The following is a 16,109-nucleotide window of genomic DNA, read 5'->3' on the forward strand; positions in this document are numbered from 1 at the left end:
GTGCAATATTGCATGGGTCGTATCATCGAGTGAATACAGTCAGAATATGAGGTTTATGAAAATATGCATATGCGCACGGCAGCACTTTCGGTAGTACAGGTGCACTCGCCACTGTAACGTCACTATTTCCACTGCTTGATATGTTTCGGTGACATGCATTGCTTTATAACAGATCGTGTCGGTTGCTGCTATTTTGGATACGGCACATACACATTAAGACACATACCTATACATATAAATGTGTCCATATAGAATGTACCAAATTATATTTTTCGTCCTACTGTTTCGAGCTTGGGCTGTACTGGTATAAATGAGCCTTAATTTATATCCAGTATATTTTTCAGAAAATATATGATCACAAGTTTGTCAAGGTAATTTGTTTCCTTCTTTTAATTGGAAAAACATTCATTAAAAGATTGCTGTTAAAATTGCTATTAATTATGAATTCTAGTTAATTATTATTCCTTCAAAAACACCAACCATTGTACCGAAAACCAATTTGTTCAGATGGAAAATTTTAAAATTTTACTTTTAACTTATACAAAAGTAAAATTTTTAAATTTTTAAAATTTTACTTTTTTTTTTATTATTATTTATACAATATTATGACTTTCAATACGCACTGTCGCTGAAAGTTGAAATACGCCCATAATAAAGTACTACGTGCATATATTAAAATGGAAAAAATCATTTCGAAATTGTCTTTTATTTTCTTATTTTAAAAAATATTTTGTATCATGGTGCCATTACAATTGCCCTAAGCGACATTTATGATTTTAAACTTGAATATATTGTATATGTATACATTTATAGATTATAAATTTAATATGATATTCAAATAGTGGTGACAAATACATAGTATGTGGGTTGGTTTGCCAATTCGATGAGGAACCGTTTCAACAATTAAATCAGATAAAGATTGACAAATGGGAACAGGAACGGGAATTGCATGCGTTATTGTGGCATTGTAATGCATGCCGGGTTCAGCTAGTATTTTTATAAAAACAACATCGGACATACATAAGATACTCTTACGTACAATAGTGATTTATTTCCCAGAACTATGACACATATTAATTCTTAAAATTTGGAAGCAAACTTGAGAGCCATTTCGTATACAATGCAACAATCAGAGATTAAAATGTGTCACCGTTCAACTCTCTCAGCAACGTTTCGAACTTTCACCCCGTCGTTTCGAACGAATGCCTCACTTCTTTCTTGTTTGTTTCAGACTGAAAACCCGACCGTCGGACGAGCTTTTCAGCACAACTTTTCAGCACTAGAAGAACAATGACGACATGTACAGACGAGTGCAGAAGCGCGCCTAGTGCAAACGAAACTCACGCCTCGGTTCACTTCGCTTCAGAGTGCGATGAGATGCATCTTATGCACGAGAAATAGAAGTACGACAGAAAAAAAGAACGAGAAGAAGAAGCGTCATAATCTGCGTTATCGGATAGTGCGAACAGCCTATGAAGAAATATGTTCTTTATAGGAGACAAACATATAAAAGAAGTGAAAAGCAGTGCGCGTTCGAGGAACATTACGCCGAAAATAACTAAACGTTTCGTAATGTGCGATTGTTAATCGTTTAAATTAATTAATTAAATATCATAAATTAAATAAATTTAATTGTGATCGAAGATTGTAATCGACTCGTTTCTTATAGCAAAATACTTTAGGTTTACTTTATATAAATAAGAATATATTTTAAAGTGGACGATTAATTAAAAAAGTTTCCATGATTGACGCGCTGAGCCAGAATTTGACTGAAAATTACCTGATACCAGTCCATCACAATTTTTCAGTAAGTTATTCTTGTTGTTTAGTTTGATTATTATTAAATATTTAGTCTTTAAATTAATACTTAATTCACTTTGTGGTTTATCTATATAAGATGCCGCTTTTATGTCTGTCTCTTATATAATAAATAAATTCTAATCAGTATTAAGTATTATATATGTATTATTAAAAGTAAAGCGAATCCAATTTAAAATATTTCAACCATGTACGTTTTGCAAAAATGTATAATTCATCAATTCTTATAAATTTGCTTCTTAAAATTAGCAGGGGACTTTTATTTCATTTTCTCTCTTCAGAATACAACGGAAATGAAAGTGTCGTTCGGTATTTGATTCAATAATGTAATAAATTATTTCTACTCGTCAAATCATTTATAAATTAATTATTCAATTTACAATAAGTTAATCGAAAGAAAACTTAATGAAATATCGTTAAATAAAGCCAAAAATTATCGTCAATAAAAATGTGTATATTCGTCCTGACAAATTTATATTATACAGTCAACTCTCCTATAACACGCTAGATCTGCTCCGGAAGAAATCGAAAAAAAATAAGTAGAGACATGAAAATAATGAAATTGTGTAAAAACGTGATAAATTTTTGCTTGATCGGATAAAATTTTGTCAGGCGACCTTCCGGTCAACTTAAGGCGCAGACACACAGAATCATATAGCACGGCCTACAGCTGTGAATGGGCGTGTTTTATAATTTTATATTTTATAAGTTTCTCCTACATTTCTTCAAATATGGGATTCATTGTCAATACAAGCAAAATATAAAAAATAAAAGACTGAAAACATTCCAGGGGGTGGTGAGTTTTGTCTTGGCATAGATCAGGTAGGCTTAAGTTTTTTTAAATGTGCAAAACTATCTAAGGGTGAAATCACACAGGGAAAAACGGCACGTCGTGTACTTGGCTCCCCGCTGTGGGGGGTTCTTCTACATTTCTTCAAATATGGGATCACTGTCAAGCAAAGACAAAATTTTATCGAAAACACTCCGGGGGGTGATTTTGGAACGGTGTGTGCTAGACATGCCTTGAATATGTGCAAGGCATGCCACATTTTTTTTCGCCCTAAAAAAACACGTGCTGCGTTCCTCTCTATGTGTCTGCGCCTTTATCGTTGTATTTTTACATACGTGAATTGAGTTCTGTAAGTTTTACTTCTCAACTAAGCAACTTGTTCCATATAGAAAATTTTAATTTGTTTAATTACAAGGCTCTTTATTATGTTTACTTCGCCAATCGGTTCGACAATATTCCTACATTGTACCGATCGCTTTTAAACTTTGCCATTTTGCGAGGTTTGGTCGCCGATAGAGATTTCAATTAGTTCCGCCAATTCGATGGTCAAATATAAACGTAATAAACACGTTTAAGAATCCAAAAAATTTGGAGACGGTAACAGCTAACCCTTTGCCTGTAGCTTTATTAAAATGAATTAGTACTAAATATAATTGTTAATTATTTTCCTCCCATTCACTTTTTTACAAACTAGAAGAAACACTAGTCATTAGCATGCTAATAACACTGCTCAGCACGAAAAATGGCTAATAACACACAGAGACGAGATATGACCTTTCTTATAGATCTATCCCCAGTAAACACGAATCTGGTAATAAAAAATATCGATTGGCTTGAGATTCGAAGATAAATGTGTTTTTTAAATCACGAGATTTTTCTATATCTTGTTGTTGTTCGATTTTCTGTTCAAAATGAATATTGGAATCTATATTCGTGTATTTTATCTTTCATTTGTAGTACTTTTCAGCTTTCGAACCTCTCTAAGTAGTCGTCCAGTTCAAATCAAAAGTCAAAAGTACGTATTTTCACTTGGGATTTTTTCCCACTGTTAATACTATTTGATATTGAGTATTTTCTATTGAAACATGTTTATTGGGATAGTGTTCTGGCCACACTATTTTTTTTTTTCGTTTAAAAGAGTTAATTGGAAGTGTGCTGAATTTTAAATCGGTAAAATTGCGAGCTAAAAGCTCGTACTAGTATTTACTCGTATTTACACGAATCCGAATTGAATTAACAGGGATAATATATTAAATTGTCTTTATATGAAAATTAAATAAAATTCCACTTAGAAAAATTATATTTCGACTATTCTTGTGGATTTATAACAAAAAAAAAGTCGTCATTTTTCGAACAGTGTAATAGATAATAATTGGTCACATAGATTTTAAAGCTAAAAAAATAAAAATCCCATAATATTACAAGGATATTTTTTCCTCTTAATACGACCTTCAAAATCCATTTCTAACACGTGCACTTCTTCGTGTTTCAGACGATGGACAATCAGGGTGTGAGCGCCGTCGCCAATGGCGACGATCCCCCTACAGATTCCCCAGAATGGATCGACAGCCTGGGCCTGGTGGCCAAAGGATGCGCCATGGTGTTTGTCATCATGGCAGCCATCCTCGGCAACCTGCTCGTCATCGTTTCCGTCATGCGGCATCGAAAACTGCGCGTCATCACCAACTACTTCGTAGTATCGCTTGCCTTCGCCGACATGCTCGTCGCCATGGTTGCCATGACGTTCAACGCCAGCGTCCAGCTCACCGGCCGTTGGAACTTCGGCTTCATCATGTGCGACATATGGAACTCGACAGACGTCTACTTCTCAACAGCGTCCATTCTCCATCTATGCTGCATATCGGTAGATCGCTACTACGCCATCGTAAAACCGCTCAAGTACCCCATAAACATGACGAAAAGAGTAGTGGCCGTCATGTTGCTCAACACCTGGCTCTCGCCAGCCATCATATCATTCCTTCCCATATTCATGGGATGGTACACTACTGAGGATCACTTGACTTACAGACATCTGCACCCCGACGCTTGCGACTTTAAAGTGAACAAAGTTTACGCTATAGTTTCTAGTTTGATATCCTTCTGGATACCTTGTACCATTATGGTGTTCACTTACTTGGCCATCTTCAGGGAGGCCAACAGGCAGGAGAAGGCGATGCACTTGAGGCAAGGCAACGCCATGTTGATGCACAGGAACTCGAGGGACATGACGACGTCTCCACACAACGGAAACGGAAGGGATGAGCCTGCGACTCCTGGCAGAGACAGGTCTATTAGCAAGATGAAGCGGGAGCACAAGGCGGCCAGGACGCTCGGAATTATTATGGGCGTATTCATATTGTGTTGGTTGCCATTTTTTCTGTGGTACGTGTCTGTTAGTGTGTGCGGCGAGGCGTGCTTCTGTCCCGACGTGGTAGTAGCACTGCTGTTCTGGATTGGCTACACCAACTCGACGCTGAATCCACTGATCTACGCGTACTTCAACAGGGATTTCCGAGAGGCGTTTAGGAACACATTGCGCAGTGTCTTCTGTGGCAGATGCAACAGGAGACGTGGCGCAGATTTGGAAGCTCTGGCTCGCGCACGCCGTGGCTCAGAGCCGCCGGCCAGCCTCTAGCGCCGTGCGCCATCTTATGCGCCCTCACTCTAAAATGGCCCCTTGCGGTACGATGCGCGATTCATATTTTTGTATCTCTTATATGTATCTTTAAAACTAGTAACGAGCGACCTAAACAACGACGGCAATACTCATCGCTTTCTTCTATGTTCACTCAAAAACCAATAGTTGACTTGGGGTACGTTCATAACGTACTAACATTCGATTCATGATTGTAGACTTTGATCAGAATATGCTGATTTTATTTATCGTTTCTCTTTCAAATCAATACGTTACATCAAAGAGATGTCTAGGTATGTAGTAAAACTACATAGTTACCTAACTACATAGTCCAAAAGATCTCCAGAAAATGAGCAACGTAGACGGCAAAAACCAATATTTTGTTAGTGATAACCAAATTTTCCACACAATCTGAATATGCTGATTTTATTTGTCGTTTATTTTTCAAATCAATACGGTACATCATAGAGATGTCTAGGTATGTAGTCTAACTACATAGTTACCTAACTACATAGTCCAAAAGATCTCCAGAAAATGAGCAACGTCGATGGCAAAAACCAACATTTTGTTAGTGATAACCAAATTTTCCACATAATCCATTGAAAGAAAAATCGTTTTTCAATAACTATTAAACTCGCTTTTTTATTATCATTATAACAAATACATTAAAAATGGACAAAGAATAATAATAGCAACTTAATAACCTGACAGGTTACCCCAATGCGTCACACCAGTCTTACAAAAAAAACGAGTTCGAATTTTCGCATGATCACAAAACTTCATCTATGTTACTACGTACATAGATAAAGTAAATATTGCACTTGACCATTCTAAATTCTGATTTCTAGTATTTTTTTACATACCTCTTCTTATTTACTGTTTGTTAGTATCTTGAGTTGAGAATGTTTTATATCAATTATTATTTGTTCATTGTTTTTGTCAAAATTTTCCTGTTTGAAATTCAATGTTTATAATATCCACATATTATGTATGTACATACACTCCGTAAATTTATAAACACATTTTTAAGTATGCAATCAACGTATTTAATATGTATGTATGTAATTCAATTAAGTATATAGAACCAGAATTGCGTTAATTTCGCATATAACTACAATGGATGATCAACCACTGGTTTACAGCACTAATCGCCTGATCGCGCTTTCGCGCCAAAACGGCATTGACCTATGAGAGCGCTGCATGCAACAGCCAATAAGGTGTCGCGACTCATCATCCAATAATCACACTGCGATGAGAGCGCACGACCTGTATAAATAGTCGGCGGATTGTTCCGTAATTCATTCGGAACTGGCAAGGCGACGAGTCAACAATAAACCACTTCTACCACTACTACTTACTACGTTATTCACTCCGAGCTTATAATTAATCGTACAAAGCGTACAAAAAAATTAGCAAAGGTCAAAGTTTTCAATCTGTTCCACTAGTCAACGCTGCCATTTATCATAAATTTCCGTAGTATTTGGAAGAGTCGATGTTTTGGGCCGCTCGATACAACCGCCACTCTACGTATCTATAAATGTCGTATTTTTAAAACGGTAATTTTTCAGTTTCACTTGACTCTCGACGTTTTTCATTCTCATTCAAAGCAAAACCCAGCCGGAATAGATGGATTTTCGAATTAATTTGCATAAGTTACTCGTAAGTAGATAGCGTATAAGACTTACGTACATACATAAATACATATAAATATACACATATATTTATATCGACGGGGATATATAACGCTTGTGTGACCCATTCGTTAGCAATGATGGTTGAATAACCATTTGCAGCACTACATTTTACAATTAAATTAATAAATTAAATTAAATCGATGGTATTTTCTTTTTTACAAGTCTTACACGTGTCCAATCTATTTACTAAGTGTTCTGTATTGAAGTATGAATAAACAACAATAGCAACGTGTACAGTTCATTAGCATGTAAATGAGATAACGTTCATTGTTAAAGACTTAGAGCCCTTGCTCTTCGAGTCCTGCTCTTTAGCTTTGAATGTTATTGTAGCAAAATCGTTTCAGTAAATCTTTCAGTGTGACAAAAAGAGCAATATATCTATAGGTGAATGTTATCCGTTCGTAAAATTTCAGTATCGTTTTGTTTTTTTTTTTTTGTACAAAAAGAAAACTCGAAATTAACGCTCTCTACGTTGATAGTATCTGTAATGTGATCAATAAAATGTAATGATTTAAACTTTTAATGATAAACTTTTGACTGTTGACCAAATTTCAATACAATAGACTTATAATATAAATATATACATCGAACATTACTATGACTTAATTAAACATTTTCAAAATGTACGAATTTAGTTCTAAACGCACAACTATAGTATAATTTTTATATGAATTACCTATTTATATTTTTACCCCGGATCTATTCATAAACTCCGTTTCTTACACCACTATTATATTATTTATTTATCGTGAGATTGTTGTTTTTATGTTGTACCAATCAGGGACTTGGACCGTTATACGTAGATGATTTATTGTATTCCACAATTTAGACGACAAAACAAACATACATTTATTATTATATCCATCGCTATTACGTAAATTTATGACTTTGAAAGTATTCGTTCATATTTCTAACATATTTATCATGATAAAATATGACAATCATCTTTTAACACGAATAAGCTAAACGCATGTGAGCGTTTTTATGTATGTTAGTGGAACGTATAACACATATGTACATATAAATATCTACCGATGAAATGAAATTTCATTTTTTTATGATTAAAACTCAACTGAACAAGGCAATTTAATTTTTTTTTATAAAATTCAAAAGAAAAATTGAAAATCTTAAGTTCCCCTCGAGGAATCAACACGAAGGTCTTCCATGTGTTATTTTTCACCATGTGAGGTGCTCATTCAAAGTATTGCGTTTGCGTTATGTACATTTAAAAATGTTCGGATTTCTATGAAATCTTCATAAAATTATTAAAGATGAAAAATATAAAAAATATTGTAAAAGTTCTTCATGACTTCAGTGATTAGCTATAGTGACTTTTTGGGTGTATGTAAATAAATCATAGAAATAAACAATCTATCATTGTTACATTATATGTGTTGATGTACTTTATATATTTTGTGGTATAAAATTATTATATTTAACTGTTTTTTTTTTTCCTATTTTAATTAAATAATCACAATGTATGTATTTACAATGTAATAGACAAAATTATATTATTTTAATATCCAGTTCATAAAATTCAAGGGAAAAAATGACAAAAAATACTTATGTATCATTTGTTTACGAGGACAAAAAAGTTTCATTATGTACTTATAATTAATATACTATTTAGTGTTTTCTATTGTTACGTTTAATTTTATCATTGTTGAATTTGTGTATTTTATTGTATGTTTAGAAATAAATTGTGCTATAATGGGACCTACACTTATCAAAAAATTGTCAGAATTAAATAATATACATACATTACATTACTTCATGTCTAATGCAATATAATATACATAGTTAATGTTTTAAATGTACCAAATATTTATTGACCTTCATTTAATCACACTGTCATAGTACATATGTAATATGTATGCTCATGAACCTAAATATAGATTACTGAGAACATAATAATTATAAAAAAAATTGATTACTTAATTCAAAAGCCTAAAAGATTTTGTCATGTCATTTAACATTATTGTGAAAATCAAAAATAAACCATCAAAATATGTACATACAAATTTATATATCAGTGTTTATTAAACTGTCAAACAGATTTTAAATAATCAATGCATTTTATATACATAATTACAATTAATATGTAATAAGGATTAAAATTTCTTTTAATGCCAATTTTTGGTTTTGTTCACTTTCTTTTTTTTCAAATATTTTAAATAATATGTATGTATGTATTCTGTATACAATAATGAAAAAAATAAAAGTTTGATATACATTGGTATATAAAATGAGTGACAATAAATCTATCACTGTAAAAATACTTAAATAAAAGCCAACAAAGATTTAATGTAAAGAAGATAATGTGTTCTTAACTTCCTTTATCAGTCACCGGCGGCTGTATAATATAATATAACTAGAAATTTTGATCAGTAATTTTAATTTAAACAATATATGTATGTGCATTTCATTAAAATAATTCAGTTACTAAATTATGTTATACTGTAGGTTTTGCTGATATAACTTACTATCTCAAAATGTATTACTTTATCTATATATTAGCAGTGCTACTATGCCCCCGGTGTACTTGATAATAAAGACATCTAGTTAAAATTAATCTTATAAATAATGTTATTGAGCAAAATGTTTTGGGCATATCTGTTGTTGCCTAATTGTGTAATTTCAATGTTAAACAGATCATTTTTTCATCAATTACTTCCATTCGTCTTTGATTATAATATTGAAAAAAAGTCGAATCAACAAAAGGCAATTGTATACCTGAATGATGTGCATCTTCACTCTTACAAATAAAAAAAATCGAAAGGTGTATGTAATATGTGGCTCATCATGCATACATATATTGCATAAAAATCAAAAAAATATACAATTGTCTGCTGAATGACCGCATTTTTAATGATAATCGAAATAAATGTCGAAAGTTACCAAAAATAATAAATGTGTATGTACCTCTAGCAGTATTTTAGAATCTTCAAAGTCATCAAATTACATGTGATGTGTATGTAGATATGCTGTCGGTCGTAATTGATGTATAAAAATAAAAATAAAAAAAAACTTAAATGAATCAGTATTTTGGAGGCAACGCACTCAAAAGTGCCTGAATCAGTTATAGCAATTAAGACTATGTTAATATATTAATGGTTTATTCGTGACACTTGAGAACCTCGTTTGTACTTGTCTTTACGGTAAATGTGAAGTCAAAAATCATTTATCACTTATATAAGTTTTATACTGTCCCTATTTTTTGAATGCTGGCCTAAAATTGATTTACAATTATTTTGAATCTCAATCACTGATATGCGTATAGTTAAATTTATTTTATTATTAAAAAAAATTGTGCAAATATGAGCATTCATTTAAAACGATATGCCAAATAAAAAATTTTATAAAAAAAAATATATATTTATCTATTTTTCAACTCACGATATTAAAATGTGATGCATTTGATTAAAAATGAACAAAGTATACCGAGTTGAAGAAAAGTTTTATTTTTAAGAGTATTTTTAGGATTTCTAAATTTTATTGTGTTTCTTAAAACATAGAAATTATTTTTATATTCAAATATTTTCTCGTGTTTGGTTGTTATTCAACTGTCTCGAAATTAAAACTATGTGAGATCATTTGAAGTTAGACAAAAATATATATATATATATATATATATATATTTAATTATATACCTATTATAAAATAAATGTTACTGTTTTGTAAAAACATCAATATTATTTACATGTCCGTAATCTGTAATAACAATGGTGTAATAAAAAGTTATTGTAAAATTTTATTGCTGTGAAAATTTCAATAAGATACTCAAATAATTGAAAATAAACCAAACAATGATAGACTTGTTTTATTATTTTGTAACCAATGAGGTAAATAACAAAATTAAAACCAATGATTACCTGCACAATATGTATAAAAACATATGTAAGTATATTATAGCAACCATGAAAATATTCTACAAGAATAAAACACATTCGAAAAGTTTTTATAGTATATTATAGACATTCATTATAGTAACAGTAAAAGCATATTAATAAAATACTTAAAAAGAACATTTTTGATCAATTTGGAGCATAATATTAAATTATTACGTTGGAATATCATTTAGCATACTTTTAAACCGTCAAAAAACTTTTAAATAACAGTTGCCAATTATTTTTATTAATTTAAGTATCAAATGCAAACTTAACAAAAAATAATAATTAAATATTAAAAAAAATATATATATTTTGAATTAAGCACATAAAGTAAAATAAAACAAGTGAAACTAATAAAATGCTTGGAAAAAAAGGGTAGTAATGTAATAAAAAATTCGTAAAAACAAAAATTTCAAATTTTAAATGACGAAATGACACTTCCATATACATACATAAACACTTTCAATTTAATAACAATTAAAATAATTTTAAAAAGACCTAAATTTACATTGGTCTTTAATCTTTTTATGTTATATAATAACTTCATTATTGTCTTTAGTTCTTATGAACCTATATAACACATTTATAACACCTATTTTCTTAACTAACGTCAAATGCCTGTACACTCAAAAGAGCGCAAAAGTAGAACTACAATTTTTTGACACATGTTATCTGCGGAAAAATATTTATAGACCGCTTCAATTTCCTACTTTCTTGGAAAACAACATATAAAAACACATATTACATAAAACTTCGAGGCATAAACTTGATTTAAAAACTCCAAAAACACTATAATACAGTGATATTTTATATAACACAACATAAGATTCGAATAAAAAATTAACAATACATGAAAATAATAGTTCGATATACAAATATCAATAATAAAATATGTAAACAAATTATACAATGATAGACACTTGATATAATGTAACAAATTAGGCAAGTATGAATGTTTCACCAGATACCCTGAAAGGTTATGCAAGATATGTTAATTAAAATCTAGCTCAAACAAGTACCAATGTCTTTTACAATATTATATAATAGAAGTATATATAATTTTTTATTCAAACATAACTAAAATAAAAAAAGTGGAGCCAGATCGAGCAAAACATGGCCTGCAGATCATTAACATTTAGCTTAAAATATTTATTTTAAATAAAAATAAATTGACACTACATAAATACATCCTACAAATTGACTTTGTTTAAACACACATCTTATAGACCCTTATTGTAATAAAGATCTGATGGAACAACGGCATTTTCTTTCTTGATACTCTCCTGTTCATTGAAAATAAAACAAACAAATTAATTTCAAACTAGGCAAAGCACATACATACATAAAAGCAAAATTATACTATTTATATTATTTTTAACCTGAAGCTGCGATTCGAGACGATGGAATGGAATAGCTGCACGTTGCGAAAATATAGCACAACACAGAGGTGTAGCGAGGGTAAGACAAACAGCAACGAGAGCAACTTGCAAAGGTGCCGAGAGCCACGGTCTACGTGCCAATGTTCCACGACGTTCAAGCCATGATATCACAACTGGAGTCACCACTATAAACACCAATCAAGATTAATAAATTGTTGGAGAGTATAGTAATACGTATACAATAGTACAAGAATAATTGACTAACCCATTCCAGGTAGGGCCATGCAAACACGCGACATAGTCACCAGAGCAATACCTTCTTTTGCCGCTGAAGTGGATTTACCTAAACGATTACCATTATCATCTTCTACGGGCACACCCTCTTGAATTTCTCTATGTAAAATAATTGCAAATCAAATAAAATTCATTGTTGGTTTAATATTAAAACAAATTAGGCATACTACTTACTTCATTCTCATCATTGGAATGTTTATACAATTGGAAGCAGCCACTGCGGCAAACGGTACCAATCTTCCTATTACTTTAGGCATACTCTATATACAATAATCATTGCATTATCAACAATTTTCATATACAATTTTAATTCATAAGCAGCTATAAGTGTGTATGTAAGTACCTTAGTAAGAGCATTGAGTCCTAGGGCAGTTGTTAGAGCACCACCAGTTGCACAAAGGTATGATGTCAGCAACTGACTGAAATTAAATTTAAAAAATTATAAAACATCTACAATAAGAACTAAAATTTTAAACAAATACAATTACAAACTTTTGAGATATAGGTGAATCACCAGATCTGTTCGTATAATTTACTAAAGCGTTAAATGACTGATTGGTCCATTGCCAGAAAATTACAGCCGGTGCTGACCGGTAAAAGATCAGCATACCTGTAATTATACAAAACTGGTTTAAATTCTATTAAAATAATAAAAAAAATACAAACAATTATTATAATACAACACCCACATCCTGTAATTGCAGTATTACAAGGAACTTGAGCACTCATACGACCGGGTAACAACATCTTTTCTCCTGTATCTGGATGAAAAGCAGAATCGTACAAATGTTTTGCACGCCACAGTCCTTCTTCTCCCAAGTCTGGTGGTATAAATCCATCTTTTCTGAAATAGAAATTGTTTTATTTCAATATTGAATTATTCATTAAGCAATAAAACGCAGATCTAAACAAAATTTACCTATATTTCTGCACAACAGTTGCCGCTTTTTCTAAATCCGACGAGGACGCTAGAAGATTCAGTGGATTGGTTATAGTTAGAAAGTGCTTGGCTCTTCCGGTATAAGTCCCTTGATCATATCTCGGCTTTTCTATGTTGACGCTAAACGGAGTAGCCATAATGCAGTGTCTGAAATAGATATACATATGTACATATTAAAATTCAGTTAACGAATGTAAATTTCATTTATAGTATACGCTTAGTATACACATACATATATGCACATTTAGAACAGTGAATTCAATTACCAGCACCAGGCGGACGACAAAAAAAACCGGACCATACATTACTTCAATTAATGACCTCTGAGGCTACGCTCGATTACCAAATCATTATCATATAAACAATATTCACGGACGACGGTTTCGTAGCGAAAATTGTTTATAAATTGATATCGCTGTATCTATTGAAGTGAATTGATACGCATTTTTATAACATTTATAATATTTTAAGAGACCTAACTAGAACTAAAACTCAAAATTATATTTAACATATATACTCATTCCTCGCTTTATGGGGACTAATAGACTTTAAATCGTGTATATAAAAATTCACTTTAGAAAAAAAATTCAATATCATCATATATGTATATATGTATAATGTCGCTATTCTGTGTGTTTGTGTGAGATAACGCTCGCCGTACTATAATAGTCGTTTCGATTTGACAAATGTAGGTCACAATTAAAACACTGCCGACAAAAATTACGAATATAATACGGACATAATAACAGATCAACAAAAAACTTCTATATATACTGTTTGCTACCAATGTTTCCTCTAGACAAATAAGTCTCTGAGCATTTAGCGCCATCAGTTGAAAATTTATTTAATTAATTTTTCAATTGGTGTTTTATATTGTTTATATGTAGGTAGGTAGGTAGTTTTTACCATATTTTTTTTCATACTAAACAATAAAATATAAATATTTTTAAAAGGTATTTGAAAAAAATACGACCGCGTGCGGATCGAACACAGAACCGACACAATTCTTTTAATTTTTAATAGCTTAATGTGCCATAACTCATGCGATGATATTCCATCGGGCACAATACTAGTACAGATATAATAAAAATGCTTCTGGAGCCTTTTACACATAAGTATTCGGTTGAAAAATAAGAAAGCTCTTGTTGATGTGGATTCGAGGATAACATTCACCATAATCATTTCTACAGTGGAACTGGAAATAAACTCATTTCATTATTAAGAATCCAGAGCCAGAACTTGAACCTTATAAAATATTGTTGAAGCTTTTTTTTTATTTTTTCGAGCATATGAACTTTCACATTCTGAATACTTTTCATTGTTCCTTCAGGTTTTTTCTAGTACTAAAATTAATTAAAAAGATTTCATTGATGTTCAATTAAAATTATTACTAACTAATTAATGAAATTAAACTATTGAATAATTAGAAGATTCAATGTTAGTACGTATCACACATATTCACAAATTTTTATATAAAATTTGCCATCAAAATTAAAATAAAAAATATTTTAAAGAATAAATTAAATGACAAAAATAAATTCTCCATCGTACACATATTTTCTTGACAGCATTAAAAATATGTTTAAATGGTAAACACACAGATAAAACCCCTTATCGCACAAAGACAATCTACCAATTATAGCTAACATATTATGTCACAAACAAAATAACAATAAATATACACTTATATAACATAAGGCAAAATAATAAAAAATAAATAATCGATCAGCAGAATAAGAGAGATAATAAATATTGACATCCAACAAAGCTAACAGCGGGCCGAAAATAGGAGGGTTACGACTTGCGTCACAGCCTGATCAGGCTGTTTACTGACACTAGGTGCTAATTGATTTTCCCTGCGATTGATTTATATTTTATTGCTATTCTTACCTCAAAGTATTCAAATGGTGGATTTGGTTTTTCAGTTGACGTGAATCTCGAAAATGACGTACGAGGAGAGAATTGTGCCGCGCAACTCGCCGACCCAGACGAAGGTTTATCAGCTAATACCACCACCACCACCCCCGCTCGGCAATTGTCGGCCAGATTCGACAATCGTCGGCCACTCCCGCTCAATCGTGTAGTGCTGCCACTCGAGAATTTGTTACAACTGTAATACCAGTAAAAAAAAAACAGTTAAAAACGTAAAGGAGGTATGTAAAAAATAAGACAGTCTTTTATTATCATACTGCCTACAAATAATCTAGCGAAATAAATAAATATAATTCTGTATCGTGAATATGTGTTCCTGCTGTGCGAATTTCGTGATGGCACAATAAAATGTTAATGTTTCGAAATAATTGATATATTAATGTCAAAATGTCAAAATATCGAGGTTGAATTTTCGCATGATCAAAAAGCCTCATTATTATTTAGTACATAGATAACGTATAAAATATGTAAACGTTAAGAATAAATATCTCTTATGCCCAAATGTACAATGAAATTGTTCACACGTGCTAGTAATTTTATCGCATGGTTTTTGTATCTACTATCAGAAATCCAATAATTGAAAATGATTTGTATTTTATTAAAATGCGTTACTACGATTGAAATTTCAATTACATGAAATCATTTATCATCCATCAAAGGATACAATTTTTGAGCATAGCCTGATTTTTACTTTATCTATGTACGTAGTAACAATAGATGAAGTTTTGTGATCATGC

General features: G+C 31.4%; 2 protein-coding genes across 2 annotated transcripts in view; one reads left to right on the forward strand and one right to left on the reverse strand.

The window, feature by feature from the left end:
• Positions 1-8,198, forward strand: part of LOC143918729 (octopamine receptor beta-2R-like) — a 204,395-nt gene extending 196,197 nt beyond the window's left edge. The window contains exons 6-7 of the mRNA XM_077440749.1: positions 1,232-1,807; positions 4,101-8,198. Coding sequence (XP_077296875.1) covers positions 1,742-1,807; positions 4,101-5,243 — 1,209 coding nt within the window. The 5' untranslated portion in view covers positions 1,232-1,741 and the 3' untranslated portion in view covers positions 5,244-8,198. The remainder of the gene's footprint in view (positions 1-1,231; positions 1,808-4,100) is intronic.
• Positions 8,199-10,887: 2,689 nt separating this feature from the next.
• On the reverse strand, positions 10,888-15,435 carry Sfxn1-3 (Sideroflexin-1-3). The gene is made up of 9 exons (XM_077441093.1): positions 15,331-15,435; positions 13,420-13,587; positions 13,190-13,344; positions 12,993-13,110; positions 12,844-12,919; positions 12,675-12,760; positions 12,472-12,599; positions 12,207-12,391; positions 10,888-12,110 (listed from the first exon to the last, which is right to left on the reverse strand). The coding sequence occupies exons 2-9, from the start codon at positions 13,575-13,577 to the stop codon at positions 12,048-12,050; spliced, it is 969 nt and encodes a 322-aa protein (XP_077297219.1). The 5' UTR covers positions 13,578-13,587; positions 15,331-15,435; the 3' UTR covers positions 10,888-12,047.
• Between the last annotated feature and the right edge of the window lie 674 nt (positions 15,436-16,109).

Source organism: Arctopsyche grandis, chromosome 11 (genome assembly GCF_051622035.1).
Source record: "Arctopsyche grandis isolate Sample6627 chromosome 11, ASM5162203v2, whole genome shotgun sequence".
In the NCBI taxonomy this organism is placed as follows: domain Eukaryota; kingdom Metazoa; phylum Arthropoda; class Insecta; order Trichoptera; family Hydropsychidae; genus Arctopsyche; species Arctopsyche grandis.